We start from the raw sequence: 16,042 nt of genomic DNA, 5'->3' as shown, positions 1-16,042 counted from the left end.
CTGCCATTAGTTAAAGTGGATCCCCGCCATGGAATTCTTCCCTCTCTTAAATTAAACCCCTCACCAGGTCCAGCTGTTCACAGAGTAGAGAGCAGGGGGGAGAGGTAAAGGAAAATGGAGAGAAAATGGAGAGAAGCAAACAAATCCATCTTTCACTTTTCACGCTTGGCTTCTTCTGATTGCTGCCATTATCACCTCCTGTCTGGCCAACACAACACCGTAGACACAGTTTCAGGAGAAAAGAGTGAAAATGAGGGAAATAAGGATAAAGAAATGGGGGAAAATGAGAAAGTGAAAGACACTGAGGGCCGAAGATAATATTTTGATTTATGTGTCTTGTGTTTCTCTGATCCACTAAAACAGGATTACCATAAGAGCATGAGCAAGATGTATCAGCGGTGAGATGGAAACCAGATATTTACCTCCACACTGGCTCATATCCCTCACTTGTACTGGACCTGAGTTTGAGAAAATGAATTAACTTAATTAAAAGAACTGGACATACTGCCCTTGTGTCAACTGTATTCCGGAGCAACTACACAGCATGACACAGCAGGAAACAGCAGAGGTGGCAGCTTGTTTTTCATCACATTTTGGTTCCTCTGAAAACAGGACTCCTAGTTTGTCTGAGAACGTCTGGACTTCATAATATTTCACGTGTGTACCCTCCATGAAGTCATCTGTAAACCAGCCACCTCCGCTGTTTGCAAAGCTCAATCATCTGCTGCCACACTATCCCAGACTTCACCTCAACAACCTGCTACTACACTTGTCCATACACAGCTGTGAAAGCCAGTGGTCTTTTCTGAAAGGAAACTGGCGTGCAAAACATGTTTCGATTGTACTGTTGTTTTTTTTAAATTTTTTAACAACTTTAAACTGAGTAAACTATGATGCATTGCAGTACTGCATCACTTACCTTCCACTTTCTTTGGCCCTCAGTACTCCCTCCTGTGTAGTATTTGGTTTCTGCCCCTTCCATCTTGTATTCAGACTGGTGACCTCATGTAGGGTTCCTTTGTCCAAGGTCCAAAGCCAGTTGGGCTTTCAAGTGGTCTCTCGGGCTTCCTGCTCTGCCTTGAGCACTGCTGAGAACAACTTAGCCACTAAATTAGTGTAGAGAAATCCTTCAGCTTGTCAAAATCCGACTAAATACTTGGAGCAGCACCAAGAAAAAGCAATGATTAGATATTATGTTCATGGTGCAGCTTTTCCATGTGTGTGGTTCAGGACAACAAACAACATTGGAGAAGACGTCCAATAATGTGTGAGCTAAGACAGATCTGTTTGTGTGAGCTGACGTGCTGCAGTGATGGCAGTCCAACGAAAGCATGCGGGTTTGAGCTGACATGATGCCGTAAATATGGCTAAAAAGAGAGCCTTTGTACAAAATCTCTGCCTTCACTCTCCCAAAGATACAATCAGTTTTGTACCTCGGACCAACAAAGAATCTGATTTTGTTAGCATGTCCTCTCGCTTTGACCCCTGAAAGTACACAACCTTCAGGGAAGTATGTTTTTCACTGGGGAGAACCACAGAAAATGTTTTCTTCCTAGTCGTATGTCTGCCCTTTTGCACGTCTGCATCTCATCTCTCGATCTCAAATCAGTGAGCTGATCTCCACGTGGCAGGTACTGGTCGACCCTGAGTATGAATGCCAGACCCAGGTGGGGTCATGGACATGTCATCGCAGGTGGGCCAAATGATGGACGGACAAGCTATACGTCTCCACAGTTCTGCCTGATGTCCGTCATTCTGCGTGTCTCTCCCCCGCGCACATACATAATCTTTCTACTGTGCAAACTGTGCCGCATGTCTCCTCAGACTGGCCGGTGAGACGTTCTGTGATCTGGAGCGAAGACCAGACGGTATATTTTCAAATGAAAATTTCAGGCCAGACTTTTAGGGGTTTTAGGCATCCATGATGTCTCGTAAATCTTCAGACTCCTTTGCTTGGTGTCAGTTTCTCGTCAATTCAACTTTTTTATGTTATGTGGTGCTCACTGATAAAAATGAGACAAATGATGCAGATTCCTTGTGTCAGCACAGGAGACACTGGAGATGAAAAGGCCCTACATCACATTGATTTATATACAAAGTGATTACTGTTGTTATTACTTCAAGGTGTGTCTGGGGAGGGTTGAGCACTCGAGGAGAATCGTGCTTAAAATTTTGATGGGGGAGATGGATTATCACAAGGATGCTTTGCTTAGCGTCTGGGCTTGCATTGCATGCTCGCTCTGTTTGCCAAGTCCTTGGCAAGGCTAGTGCCCACGTTTGTTTTGACGACGTCATGAAACTCTTTCCCTGCGTCTGTCTCAACACATTCCTCCTCCTCCTTGTTAGAATCACTACCTGCACTGCAGACCACTGGACTCACTCCAAGCTCCCTCGCCCTCCGGTCTCATGTATCTCCGTCTCTCACTTGTTCAGCTCGTTTCCCATGCGGAGTTGTTCTCACCCCAGATTGTCTGGCTTACAAGTATTGATGAAAACAAGTTCCTTGGTGGACCTGCTTATTGGCCGCGTTCACATTCCTCATTTCAGAAACCGTCTCCATTACTCCAGCATGTTTGTCTCTGGTCTGTGAACTTGTTCAACTCAGCTTCTTTTAATCCTTACATACAGTTCATATTTCATGCGCTCACATTCTGGTCTGGGCCAATCTTGACCCGGGAGGAACTTATCTATCAATAATAAGTGAATGGATAATCCTTAAATAATGTTTCAGAGAGTAGGGAGAGTGTATGTTTTTGGTTTCACACCACTCGTTTTTGGCGAAAACAAAATCTAGTACAACACAATATCATGTCTTGTTTTACCTCAGGCATGATAATATCACAGCCATCATTTTTATTTATTTTTATAAGGTGAACATAGCAGCCAGGTGTGTTTGACTAATTCTGCTGCCAACCCGTATGTCATAGTGCTATGAGCTGCATTATTGGATGGTTTGCTGTGAGTGGCGCAACAGACAAAACCGACCAGACCAAAAACATAAATTATAATTTGCAGACTGCAAATTAAAATTAGAAATGTGAATCTCCCACAGGCACAATTATCAGTGAAGCGACTCTTGACACATCATGGTCGTGTTGTTGTTTAATAGAATACATTTCTTAAATTTACACCCATTAATGTCTCCCTTGAATTCTGTCACCACTGAGCTGACTTTGTTATGCATCAAGTCAAGCACAAATATTTATGTCTCACGAAGCACAGAGTGCCATATTTTAAAATAAAGCGCAACCAGAACACAATCATGTTACGTCTATCATAATTCTCAGTCAGCTGTTTCCATTGTTCCTAAAATCTAGACCTTGGCTCTCGGAACACAAATGAGAGTGTCGTAAATCACATTTAATCAATTATTATTACTTAGAAATCTATAGTTTGCAGAACTTGCAGGTCCTAGAAAATATGTTGATGACAGAGTGAGTGATGGGTTGTTTTTATTTAAGCCTAGTAACTGCTGAATGATTTTTTTTCCTTCATGGTGATGAAAGCTCTGGGGTTTTTTTTTTCTTTGACCCTTTTAGTCGCTTCTTTATGTTATTTCTTTTACACTACTCTACTGCCAATATATCATTTCCTTTCCCATCCAGGTTATGGCAACTTAGGAGGCGGTGGTGTCCGAGGTGTCGGGCAGGGAGGAGGTGAGTGCCGTGAAACTGTGAAACTGCAATATGTAACATTCAATGTTACAGAGGTTAAGGGCATTATATAATACGGAACATACAGTATGATATAATAGATCATACAAAATGCATCTAAAGTATCTTTTGGCTCAAAGCCAGAACTTACTGACTTTCTCTGTCGTTGTTTTATTCAGGTGTTTACGGTGGATATGGTGGTGGCGCTGGAGGCTTTTTCCCAGGAGTTGGACAGAAGGCTGCCAAACGAGGTACAGCTTCTTCCTCTTTTTCCTCCTCAGGGTCTCAGAGTGCAGTAAGATTTCAAAAATAATTTCCCGTTTTGATATATTAGCTTTATTTCAGCTTGGTATTATTTCAGCTTTTGGTCCTTTGGTATGAACGCAGCCACGGGAGGAAGATCTGTCCAGTTTTTGATACAATAACTGTATACTTTTACAATGATGTACTGTATTTAGCACCGGTCTCTGTGGCATCCCCTGGTGTATATTTAGCAGTGTTAGGACGGACCTCTGCCCCAAGCATTTTTTCACACTGTAAAAACAGATGTGTCTTTTTATATTAACGACTTTGATAGAATGCAGCACAAATGAGACCTCTGATGCTGGTTTCTCTTTCTGTATTTTAATAGGAATATGAGAGGCATGTTTGCATTTGCTGCAAGGCTGAATAATCTTTTGTTTATTAAACCACTGGACACAAAACAAAGTCTTGATTTCTTGGAAACTCGGGGTCATCAGACATGATGTAATATTGGTTATTAGACCGAGACCATGATTATGTTCCCCTTGTTTGTCAGTTGTTTGTGTCATTGGGTGATGTTTTGCGGGCTTGTAATACCTCAAATTCAAGTTTGGCTGTAATGTCCAGATTTAAGTGGTAAAAGATGTATCTAGAGGCATAAGCGCAGGGTATGTTTGTCTCTTCTTTGTTTTAAAAGAGCTTTGGAGAGGTTTATTACAAACACTTGAATGAAAGTTCAAATTTAAAGCTTGCGTTATAAGCATATTATCATTCACTTTAAATATTTTAATAATGTTTCACACAATATGTGGTGTCAACCTCCCTCCAGCCTGGGTCTCTATACACTGGACAAACATAAATGTATCATTAATTCTGATTAAGCTCCTTGAATTGTTGTTTCCTGATTCTTAATGAATACAGCTGACATTCTTGTTGCCTTATCCACAGGTGCAGGGGGCCATCTGCTACCACAGGGAGGTAAGATGATTCCAGGCCTGATGACGGACTTTAAATCTACTGAATAATGACGCAAAGCTTTTCATCGCTTTAAAAACAGCGTTTGGCAAACACACTTCAATTTTTTATTGTGTGCCTGCAGACAGTTTGAACTTCAGCAGAGCCCAGTGTGACCTGAGGGTCTGAGCCGTGTGTGTGTGTGCGCGCATGATTTGCTTTCATTTAGGCAGGCTGATTAAGCATGGACTCCGGATTGTCCAATCATGGCAAAGAGCCCGTTCTTAAGTATTGGTTGGCAATGGCAAAACTGCAGTCCCTAGAATCAGTCTGCACTGTTTTCATGACAGTGAAAAAAGAGCACAGATAAAACAAAACATTGCCTTGCCAAACTTTTCCTCACCAGATCTCCCAGGCTACATACTTTCAGGCAGTGCGCAACGTCTGTCCAGCAAAGTATGGGGAATTTTAAAAAATGTTTTAAAAGCTAAAACAAATAAATGAATGTGTTTTATTCTGCTGCCAATCTCCCTTAAAAGCAAAGGGTGACAGCTCATTTCCTTCACAAGAGGACAGCCAAAGAAATGATGCATTTCATGAGGCAAGGCAAATGCCCTGCATGCTGGCCGACACTCCTGATTTGATTAAACATTGCCCATGTTGTTTTTCATCACGCAGTGATGACAGACTAGAAGGGCCAGATTAGGAGCTTTCACTACAAGGGTCACTCTGGATCTGGCACAAACCATGTTGTACAGTACCTGCTTCTAATGCCTTATAAGTGTCACAGGGCCCTCTGGTGGTGATGGGATATATTACTACAGCAGAGCTTTTCAGACTTCAGAGGACTGAGGGCCATACAACTATTGCAAATCTTCTTGATTCTATTCTATTCTAAATCACATGGGATAAAGTGGGATGTCATATTTTTTATCTTGAACTTTAATATCTTTTTAATCATTTTTTTGTCCTTGCACAAAGACTATATGCTTCAATAAATTTGGTAAGTGAAATGATAGATAGATAGACAGACAGACAGACAGACAATGCAATCACAGTCATGTCACGTTTCCTTTTCAATGCTGCTTGTTTTTGTTGACTGTGATATGTTGCCAGATTTTAGATCCAAATTTTTTTTCTTTATCTTAATCTGAAGTTTGAGGTGTGTACTGTACAGTATGTCTAAATTGTATATTCTATATACAGGGACTGGAGGAACTGTGCTGGGGGCAGGAGGAGTACCCGGTGGCACAGGAGCTGGAGCTGCTTTACCAGCTGGAGGCAAGGCATTGTTTATTTTGTTTCACACTGCTTGTTATTAATGAGAAACCCGATTTGTTTTAGCTACAGCTTGTATTTACCTTCATACTGTGATACAGTATTTCAAGCCTATAACTCGCTCTTCTTCAGGAACAGAGGAATTCATTTCTCTGACATTTCTTTGAAGAGTCAGTATGAAATCCAACACAGTACATTTCCTAATAAAATAAAGCAGCAAGTTTAAAGCGAGCATAAAAAAGTGCCCTTGTGAGGCAGTTACAGTTGTTTGGACTCGGCGCCTGGACAAGAAAGATGTGCATATGTTTTTTACATTGATCATAGTCCCTCAATGGGCCAAGTAACAGTTTATGATTCCTTTCTTTTTTCAGTGCCTGTTATTCCTCAGACTGGCCTTCCAGGAGGAGGTGCTGGTGGTGCCGCAGGAAAGAAAGCGTCCAAAGTGCCAGGTTTCGTAGACTCAACAATAAACACATAAAGCATCAGGCAGACAGGATGTCATTCACTGGGAGGAAGCAGAGCAACATCAAACTCATTTTATGTTGCATATGAGAGGTGTTCAGGGTCACTGCAGTAAAACAAGGTGTACAAAAAAAAATTATTCAAATAATTGCTTTGCAAAATCTGGATTTTCATTTGCGCTTTCAGTATTTCAGAGTTCATTCAATGTTCAAGAAGAAAGTCGAGGAATCATAAATATTGAACAAAGACAAAATCAAGGAAAGTAATAAAAAGTTTAGATTTGCACAGCATGATCTTAATTTTGTTGAATGCATTGACTATTGTGAGGATCTAATACTGTTAGTTCTTGTTTTTGTGACATTTGTTTCTTCACCAAGTCATGTGACTGACTTAAAAAACACATACAAGAAATTGATCAAATAATTCATATCATAATAGATTAAAAAAATCAAATATATAGAAATGAATCGATACATAAATGAAAATAACTGATATGCTAGAAATTCTTAAGTGTGTAACACGGAAAAAATCTAATTAAAAAAAGACAATTGTTATTTACAAAAGAGGGAATAATGCTATATATACATACATTCTACAAAACATCATACACACTATTCATAGTGCAGGAAACATAAATGAACATTCAGTAGTGCCTTTTCTGATAAAGATTATGGCTAAATGTGTTAAGGAAAACTCAAATTGGTAATAAAGAGTTAATAAAACGGTAATAAAGAGTTTTTTGGAGTTCAAATAATAATTAAATTAAATATACAACACAAACTGCAAGACTTGCACTCTGTGGTAATTTATTTCCTGTTGAAATGCAGGGGGAGCAACAGCATAAATAACTCATATAATTGGTAGAGGCCAAGCCAAACAGAGGAACTCCTCTGCATGTTCACTGAGTAGCTGCTAAAGAAAGATAATGAAAATCCAGCAGTTAAGCAGTTCTGTAAGATCCCGATCCATAGCACCTGCTCTGGCTTCACTGAGACAGCTTTGTGTTAGCATTTTGTTTTTATAAATAACTGAAAGAATTTTTCCTGGTGTTGTTATGTTTTTCATGAATACCTTACAAAACAGCTTGTTACTGCTCGTGCATGCCAGACCCTTCACATGTTGTGGAATGTGGAAATAGATCTGACTTCTCTCACTGGCTGTGGCAGGTGTGGGTGTGCCTGGACTTTACCAAGGTGGACTGGTGCCAGGACAAGGTTTATCTCTTTCATTGATTTATCTCAGGCAGTATTTCGCAAATGATTCACACCATGAATGGTCAGTATTCTGCTTTAAAGGGCTCTTGTGGAGATTTAATTCATCTGTTTCCTGTTTTCTTGTGGCTCATTCAGGGTTTGGTGGACGTGGCGTTCTGCCCGGGGTGCCAACCGGCACTGACCTGAATCATAAATCCAGTAAGGTCTCATTTTTTTCACTCAGGGTTACACTTTTTTAGGTTATTATACACAATATCCTCAATAGAAAATATTTCAAAAATACCTTCACACACAACAGATGAATGAGTAAAAACATTAAATTACAGATTGATTTAAGTGATGGAGATGATAACATCCCAAACAAACTCTTGAACCACAGTGACACTGTTCAGTCACACAATGATTCCAGTCATTTCCTTTATCTTGTTAAATGTTGTGATTTTTCTTGCACAGTTGGAGGTGGAGGACAAGGTGGAGGTCAAGGACCAGGTAATCTTATTTATACTTTATATGTGTATTGTTCCTGGTTCTAGCTGATCGTGATTCAAAAATTGTGTTCCTGACACAGGAAGCCGTGGTTACGGTGGACAGATGCAGCCAGGGGTTTTCCATGGATACCCCCTAAAATCACCCAAAACACAAGGTGAGACCTGAATCTAGATGATTCTGAATCTAATTCTTAAGCATCTCTTTCTTTACCAAACCTCATTGCAGCTCAGTTAGATGGCTAACTTATGTTCTTGTTGCCTTGATTTTACCCTCTAGCCATCTCCTCCATGGGGGGCATTGCTCTTTATGGCTCATGTTGTACATCTTGTAGCCAAGCTTTCTGGGGATTACTGATGCTGCTGCATATATCAGCTCCAAATCACTGAAATTACTTATAAATATAAAGTATTTAACTCATATTTTAATTTAAGCATTTCACTGACACTAATTTGTCAGTGAAATGCTTAAATTAAAACTAATCATGGTAAAAAACTGGAAAGAGGGACAGGGCAAGACATCTGACTGCACTCCGGTATACTGGGCATCTGGAATGCAGTATATTTGTATTACTATCAGATCTTGTGAAATGTGATGTACATGTTTCACGGTGGCAAGTCAAACTTGATAAGCCCCAGCTGTTCTTACTTGAATATATGAACTTAGTATGACATGGATCTGTATACAGAGAAGATTCCTGGTGCAGCTCACATGCAGACAGACTGACCATGAACCTTTGCAGAGCAATTTCAGAGTTTATTCCACTGTGGATGAAAAGATCATAGTCTACGTCAACATTAGTTAAGGCTGGATGAGCGGAGACTCTCAAGGTCCAAAGCTGGTTCAGGATGGCAAAAAATCTAAAACAACATCCCAAAATGTTGGTTCGACATATTATTCTTCACACATTTAGAACTATGGAATTATAATCAGTTGTTGTTTGTTATTGAAGATGTTTGCATGTGGTTTCTCCTCAGGTGGCTATGGAGCAAAACAAGGAGGCGGAACTCTTCCCTTTGGTACAAATGTTTTTCAAACATCTTTGCAGAGAATGGCATAACTGTGGCATCAGTGCAGATGCACGGGATTCTGATTTGTCATATTAATATGTTTCAGGTTATGGGGGCTTTGGTGCCGGTGGAGCTGGACTGCCAGGAGGACTAGGAGTTTCACAGCCTGGATATCCAGTTGGAACTGGTGAGTGTTTTTTTTCAAATCTACTGATGACTGATATGAAGTTGAAGGTAGAAAATACTAAACCATATATATATAAATTCATGATGTACCATTTTTTTTGACTCTCTGCAGGAGTGGGACCAGGGGGGATATCACCTGCTCAGGCTAAAGCTGCCAAATATGGTAGTTTTATTATAGTTGTTGCCATTCCTGTTGTTTTTGCTTTTCTTTAAACTGGTCTTACGTGTTGCATAACATCTGGACTAAATTTATTTGATTCTGATGTCTGTGCTCTCTACTCCAGGTTTGGGTGGTGTTGGAGGCGTTGGCGGCATTGGAGGTGTTGGAGGTGTCGGAGGTGTTGGCGGTGTCGGAGGGGTTGGAGGTGGTGGACTGTATCCAGGTCAAGTGCCAGGAGGTATAATATTTACATAAAAATAAAAAAAGTAAACCAAACTAAAAGTATATAGTGATGTCAAAGAACATTTGACTGACAATGTCCAGACTGGCAAAAGGAGAGGTTGATACATGATCAGCTCTTTTTGACTAAATAAATGGTAGCTATAGATTTCCTGCTCTCCTCTGACAATATGGGGGGCTCTAGGAGGAATCAAAGATAATGTTCCTCCTAGAGCCCCACTTGTCATTCTATGTGCTTTAGTTGTAAAAATGTGATTATATAATTTTTTTTTTAATGTTTTACCACAGGATATGGAGCTGCATCCAAAGCTGCTAAATATGGTAATGGTTAATTGGCATTTAATGGAATTGTTTTGTATCATTTAGATGTTACTATTATTATTATTGTTGTTGTTGTATTTTACATATATATATATGTACATATATGTATATATATATATATGTGTGTGTATATATATATATATATGTATATATGTACATATGTATATATATATATATATATATATATATATATATATATATATACACATATGTATATGTTCTTACATATCTTTTTACGTTATGTTGTCTAGGACCTCTACCCTTTATATAAACATTCTCTCTGTATCCTAACACACTCAACCTGTTTCTTCCACTGGTATTCCACTCTGGGCAGGTGTACCTGGTGGCGTTCCTGGTGGATTTCCTGGTGGCGTTCCTGGTGGATTTCCTGGTGGCGTTCCTGGTGGATTTCCTGGTGGCGTTCCTGGTGGATTTCCTGGTGGCGTTCCTGGTGGATTTCCAGGTGGAGTGCCTGGTGGCGTTCCTGGTGGATTTCCAGGTGGAGTTCCTGGTGGCGTTCCTGGTGGGGTACCAGGAGGGATACCACTTTGGGTACCAGGTGGAGGACAAGGAGTTGCACCCATTGGAAGATTTCCAGTTGGATATTCACCAGCAGCCAAAGCTGCCAAATATGGTATAATGTATAATTTGAATTATCATATGTACGTTTTTAAACTCAACACTATGTCAGATTATGAGCTAAGAACAGATGATCTTCAAAGGTACCAAATTAATAGTGTGTAAATTAGCTATAATGTTAGCTATAATCTCTTTCCCTTCCAGGAGCCGGAGGACAACTCGGAGCCGGAGGACAACTCGGAGCCGGAGGACAACTCGGAGCAGGGGGACTAGGAACAGGGGGACAACTTGGAGCCGGAGGACAACTCGGAGCAGGGGGACTAGGAACAGGGGGACAATTTGGAGCAGGAGGACAACTAGGGACAGGGGGATACTCTGCTGCTGCCAAAGCTGCTAAATATGGTATTATGTATAAATTAAATTATGATTTGCACTATGTCAGATTATGAGCTAAAAAAATGATATATACAGTACAGATGATCTCTTAAAGTACCAAATTCCTCTTTCCCTCCCAGGGATAGGACAACTTGGAGCCGGAGGACAACTCGGAGCCGGAGGACAACTAGGAGCAGGGGGACAACTAGGAGCAGGGGGACAACTAGGAGCAGGGGGACTAGGAACAGGAGGACAACTAGGAACTGGGGGATACTCTCCTGCTGCCAAAGCTGCTAAATATGGTATTACGTATAAATTGAATTATTTTATGCATGTGTTAAACTCAATACTATGTCAGATTATGAGCTAAAAAATTTACATATACAGTACAGATGATCATCAAAAGTACAAAATTCTTCTTTCCCTCCCAGGGATAGGACAACTCGGAGCCGGAGGACAACTAGGAGCAGGGGGACTAGGAGCAGGGGGACAACTAGGAGCAGGGGGACTAGGAACAGGAGGACAACTCGGAGCTGGAGGATACTCTCCTGCTGCCAAAGCTGCTAAATATGGTATGACGTATACAGTGAATTGTTATATGTCCTTTTTTCTTTAACCCAACATTATGTCAGATTATGAGCTGTACAAATGTTAGCTATAATTATGTTTCCCTTTTTCCCTCTCAGGGATTGGCAGACAACTAGGAGCAGGAGGACAACTAGGAGCAGGAGGACAACTAGGAGCAGGAGGACAATTAGGAGCAGGAGGACAACTAGGAGCAGGAGGACAATTAGGAGCAGGAGGACAACTAGGAGCAGGAGGACAATTAGGAACAGGGGGATATACCCTTACTAGCAAATTAGCTAAATATGGTGTGGTTATATATTTATTGATTCCTTTTTTTTCTTTTTTTTTTTTTTTTTTTTTAATAATCTAAGAGTGTACTTCACAGCTAGTTCCTTTAAATCTTCTTTTCACAGGAATAGGGGGACTTGGAGGAGGACTGGGAGGAGCAGGAGGAACAGGAGGACAACTTGCCGCTGCTGCTGCTGCGGCTAAAGCTGCTAAATATGGTAAGATTAGTAATAGATCTAAGAAAATCTTGTGTTTTTGTGAGCAGATGTGGATTTCTGGCTGCAGAACCCACTGATATCAGAAGAGGAAACTTTAAAAAAAGGATGAGGTTGAAGTTGAGTTCACAAGAAATGATGTGGCCTTTGAGAGTTTTATTCCACTGTTTTTTCAGCAACAGAGAAATAAGCACCTCAACTCTTTTCTTCTGAAGGTGTGGGACCGGCAGAACACAAAGTTTGCCACAACTTTTTTGAGGGCACAATGTTATTGATTGAATCTTGACCTAATTTTCGAAATATTGCGAAGGTGAAAAAAAACCCACAATCTTGCTTCCTTAATGTGCTGATTTAAAGACCGATCAAGATCAAAGGGAAGCTTAATTTAAAGGAAGAAATACCTTTGGTTTCAACCAGGTTTTAACAGACCACTCATGTCTTATTTATGCTTGAGTATTAGATCATTTAAGAACAAAGCTTTAGTGAACAATAACGGAATAACTGAATATTACAGAATAAGACCAAATTTAATAGTTTTTGCTCAACTTTTATCATTAAGAGGTCTCTCGGCATGGCTGTTGGCAGAGAAGTCATTTCATATTTTGAGACAGTGACCTCCCACCATTGGTTATGTGAACGGGGTCTGGAAACAGTCTGAAAAATTAAAAAAAATAATAATACAAGTCTAGACCTAGTAGCGTCTCTAATCACCTGCATCCTTCTGAGTGCTGTTGAAGAGGGATAGAAGTGGTGGGTCATATACCTGTTTACAGTTTGTATGTATAGTTCATGAAAAGGGAGAGCTATTTATTCAGCTATTTATAGAACATGAATGAATCCTGAAATTGTGTTTGGCCTTTACAGGTTGTTGTCAATGTATTGCAGAAATAAACAATATTAAGCCATACCACCTGCTTTAGAGAAGAATAAAATTGTTTTCAAAGGACAAGGAGCTGTAGGAGGAACAGGTTTTGGAGGAACAGGCCTTGGAGGAACAGGTTTTGGAGGAACAGGCCTTGGAGGAACAGGACTTGGAGGAACAGGACTGGGAGGAACAGGACTTGGAGGAACAGGACTGGGGGGCGGATACTCTGCTGCTGCTAAAGCTGCTAAATACGGTAACTGCAGTTAAAAAACACTAAAAAAAATAATGTAACTAAATATATAATGTAATATGTGTATCATAATTTAAAAGAAATAATGACCTTAATAACCATTAAAGGTCCAGGTGGGGGTGCTGGTGGAGTTGGAGTCCCACTTTTACCAGGATATGGATGTAAGCATCTGTCAGATGTTTTCATACATTATTGAAATAATTAAGCTTTTTTTTATAATCTAAACTTATCTGGGTACATTGTGTTGCAGCTTTGGCAGGTGGTGCTAAACCTCCCAAGTATGGTGAGTGTAACGATTAACATGAGATTCACGGTACTGATCTTTTCATTACATATCAACTCTATCAACTGGAAAACTAAAAAGATTACAGTCAACATTTTTTTCTTTTTAATCTCATTATTGATGACAAATCTGATTTTTAATGACTTCTCTACAGGAGTTCAAGGAGGAGCAGGACAACTTGTACCCGGGTTGGGCGGCTATGGTGGTGAGTTATTGAACTGACGCATTGTTGCAGACTAAAAGTTTTTGCATTGCTGATGTTTCCTTTATGATAACGGTATTTCACCATATTTGAGTGAAGTGTCAGTCACAAACGTGAGGCTGTGTCTTAACAGGTTACGGAGCTGGTGCCGGAGTCAAACCCCCCAAGTATGGTAAGAGGTTTTCTTTAAGTACTTTTTGTTGTGTCTACTGATTTTAACAAAATTAAATTAATTTATAAATGTATTCTTAAAGGACTTATAGGCAACTTGCTCTATCGCCCTCACATAGGTATTTCGGGGGGAGCTGGTCCAGGGTTGGGAGCTGGTGGAGTAGGACTAGGAGCTGGAGGAACTGGGTTAGGAGGAACTGGGTTAGGAGGAACAATAGGAGCAGATGGACAATACTCTGCTGCTGCAAAAGCTGCTAAATATGGCAAGTGAAACAAACACTAACATATAGGAGACATTCACATTTCACACACACAATTTTTTTATTTACAGTTGGAATATGAATTTCCCCAAATAGCTAAATGAGTACAGATTTGGCACCATGTTCACTACACCCACTCTGAAAGCTGAGAAGTTGCACATCTAAGCCACCATGTGTATGTCGTGGTAATTTCACTAGGGCTGTTTCAGGAAGCCGCCTTTTTTGCCAGAGAGGCGAGCATGGGAAAAACACCTGTACATAGTTTCCATTTTTTGGCCTGTTTTTGCACATTGAGAGGCAAAGGCTCAAAATGTGTGACTGTAAATATGTTTTATATTGTTCCAATTTCAAATTTCTTCTTTCCCCCAGTTCTTCATTTTAAATTGTTAAAACTGTATTTTGACATGCAGTAAATTGTAAATAATTGCCAGATATTGGAAGTTATTCTGGAAAAATGGGCAAAAGCCCTTTTATGGTTAAAATAAGCAATAAAAACATTTGAGGCTTATATTAAAGTGTTAAATCCTGTGTATCAGGTGTGGGCCTGATGTCACCAGCTTAATATCATCTGTTTGTGCTGAACCTATGGGATTTAGGTTCAGTTTTCCACAGGTCCATCATAGAGTGTACAGAGGGAAACATGAGATACATTAGTTCCACATTTCTTAGCATTTTAAAAGGCGACACTAGAGTTGACATCATGTGTCCTTCTTGCAGGAGGCATCACTGGAGTAGGACTCGCCGTTCCAGGACCAACTCCAGATACAACTATCAGAGTTGTTCCAGATGGTTCTGCTGTTTTGGTACCAGGCAGTACAGGTGTTCCTCTAAAACCAGGTAAAACCTAATGATCATTATTATTATCATTATTCATATTTTATTATTGTTTTCAGGTGACACTCTTAAATGATATTGACCATTTTTTATTACTTTTAAAGCAAAGGAGTTTATCCCGGCTGGAACTGCTGCACCAGGTAGAGTTTATATATGTTATTGCTGCAACTGTATAGTTAGCTGTACAGTATATTATAGTGCTGTTTTGTTTACTATGGCACTCCAATTTGGGGCTACTGCACCCGTGCTGTGCCGTCATGTATTACCTCTACATTCTCTTCAGCCATTTTCCGATCCCTCAAAACTCATTTTTGATTGTTTTTGCGAGTGCTACCAGCTATTGACCACCTTTAGCTTACAGCCCATCATGGTCCACTTCACAGCATCTGTCTTTCCTAGTCTCTCGCACACTACTATAGTTTATAGCAGAGTGGATGAAACTGGAACATGTTGTCTTTTGACAGAGCTCACGCCTATTTCTGCTACTGGCAAGGCCCCAGAGGTCCCGCAGCCCAGTAAGACTTGCTGTTTGCATGAAATCCTTTCCATAAAGTGAAGCTTGTGGCTTTTAACATGTATTTGATTGTAGTCGAATTGTATTGCATGATGTAGAATGTGACCATATCTTAATATAGCTTAAACACATTGATTTATATAGGTAAAGCCCAGATTAGATTCCTGATAGCTTTCATCTGATCCAAGCTGCATGTTTCTTTTCTGTGGCATAGAAATGTCATTGTTTTTAATGTCCAAAAGTTATTCATTTTCTCAAATACTGTTTGGAAAAACAATTGAAAAACATACTTTTTCAGCATACATTGCTTGCTTCCACTGCAAAGACTGACATTATTCAGTTACCTCTGTCAGTATCACACATAATAAATGAAAGTGGTGTTGTGTACTCATGCCAAACACAAGAGCACTTACCCATGACAGCTGTGCTTCA

General features: G+C 40.1%; 1 protein-coding gene across 1 annotated transcript in view; it reads left to right on the top strand.

Moving 5' to 3' along the window:
• The window catches only part of elna (elastin a), a 35,576-nt gene extending 19,747 nt beyond the window's left edge, over positions 1-15,829 (top strand). The window contains exons 6-34 of the mRNA XM_058634472.1: positions 3,606-3,656; positions 3,833-3,904; positions 4,845-4,874; positions 6,057-6,131; positions 6,500-6,577; positions 7,757-7,804; positions 7,940-8,002; positions 8,258-8,293; positions 8,373-8,447; positions 9,268-9,309; positions 9,407-9,487; positions 9,599-9,649; positions 9,771-9,884; positions 10,175-10,207; positions 10,542-10,841; positions 10,991-11,188; positions 11,302-11,463; positions 11,593-11,733; positions 11,848-12,033; positions 12,142-12,234; positions 13,176-13,349; positions 13,454-13,507; positions 13,597-13,629; positions 13,784-13,834; positions 13,965-14,003; positions 14,122-14,265; positions 14,980-15,099; positions 15,201-15,236; positions 15,561-15,829. Of these exons, the coding sequence (XP_058490455.1) occupies positions 3,606-3,656; positions 3,833-3,904; positions 4,845-4,874; positions 6,057-6,131; positions 6,500-6,577; positions 7,757-7,804; positions 7,940-8,002; positions 8,258-8,293; positions 8,373-8,447; positions 9,268-9,309; positions 9,407-9,487; positions 9,599-9,649; positions 9,771-9,884; positions 10,175-10,207; positions 10,542-10,841; positions 10,991-11,188; positions 11,302-11,463; positions 11,593-11,733; positions 11,848-12,033; positions 12,142-12,234; positions 13,176-13,349; positions 13,454-13,507; positions 13,597-13,629; positions 13,784-13,834; positions 13,965-14,003; positions 14,122-14,265; positions 14,980-15,099; positions 15,201-15,236; positions 15,561-15,652 (2,672 nt within the window). The 3' untranslated portion in view covers positions 15,653-15,829. The remainder of the gene's footprint in view (positions 1-3,605; positions 3,657-3,832; positions 3,905-4,844; positions 4,875-6,056; positions 6,132-6,499; positions 6,578-7,756; positions 7,805-7,939; positions 8,003-8,257; positions 8,294-8,372; positions 8,448-9,267; positions 9,310-9,406; positions 9,488-9,598; positions 9,650-9,770; positions 9,885-10,174; positions 10,208-10,541; positions 10,842-10,990; positions 11,189-11,301; positions 11,464-11,592; positions 11,734-11,847; positions 12,034-12,141; positions 12,235-13,175; positions 13,350-13,453; positions 13,508-13,596; positions 13,630-13,783; positions 13,835-13,964; positions 14,004-14,121; positions 14,266-14,979; positions 15,100-15,200; positions 15,237-15,560) is intronic.
• Positions 15,830-16,042: the final 213 nt, after the last annotated feature.

The sequence above is a fragment of the Solea solea genome, chromosome 7 (genome assembly GCF_958295425.1).
Source record: "Solea solea chromosome 7, fSolSol10.1, whole genome shotgun sequence".
In the NCBI taxonomy this organism is placed as follows: Eukaryota; Metazoa; Chordata; class Actinopteri; order Pleuronectiformes; family Soleidae; genus Solea; species Solea solea.
Note: the sequence above shows the minus strand (reverse complement) of the source record. Positions and strands in the feature narration are given on the sequence as shown.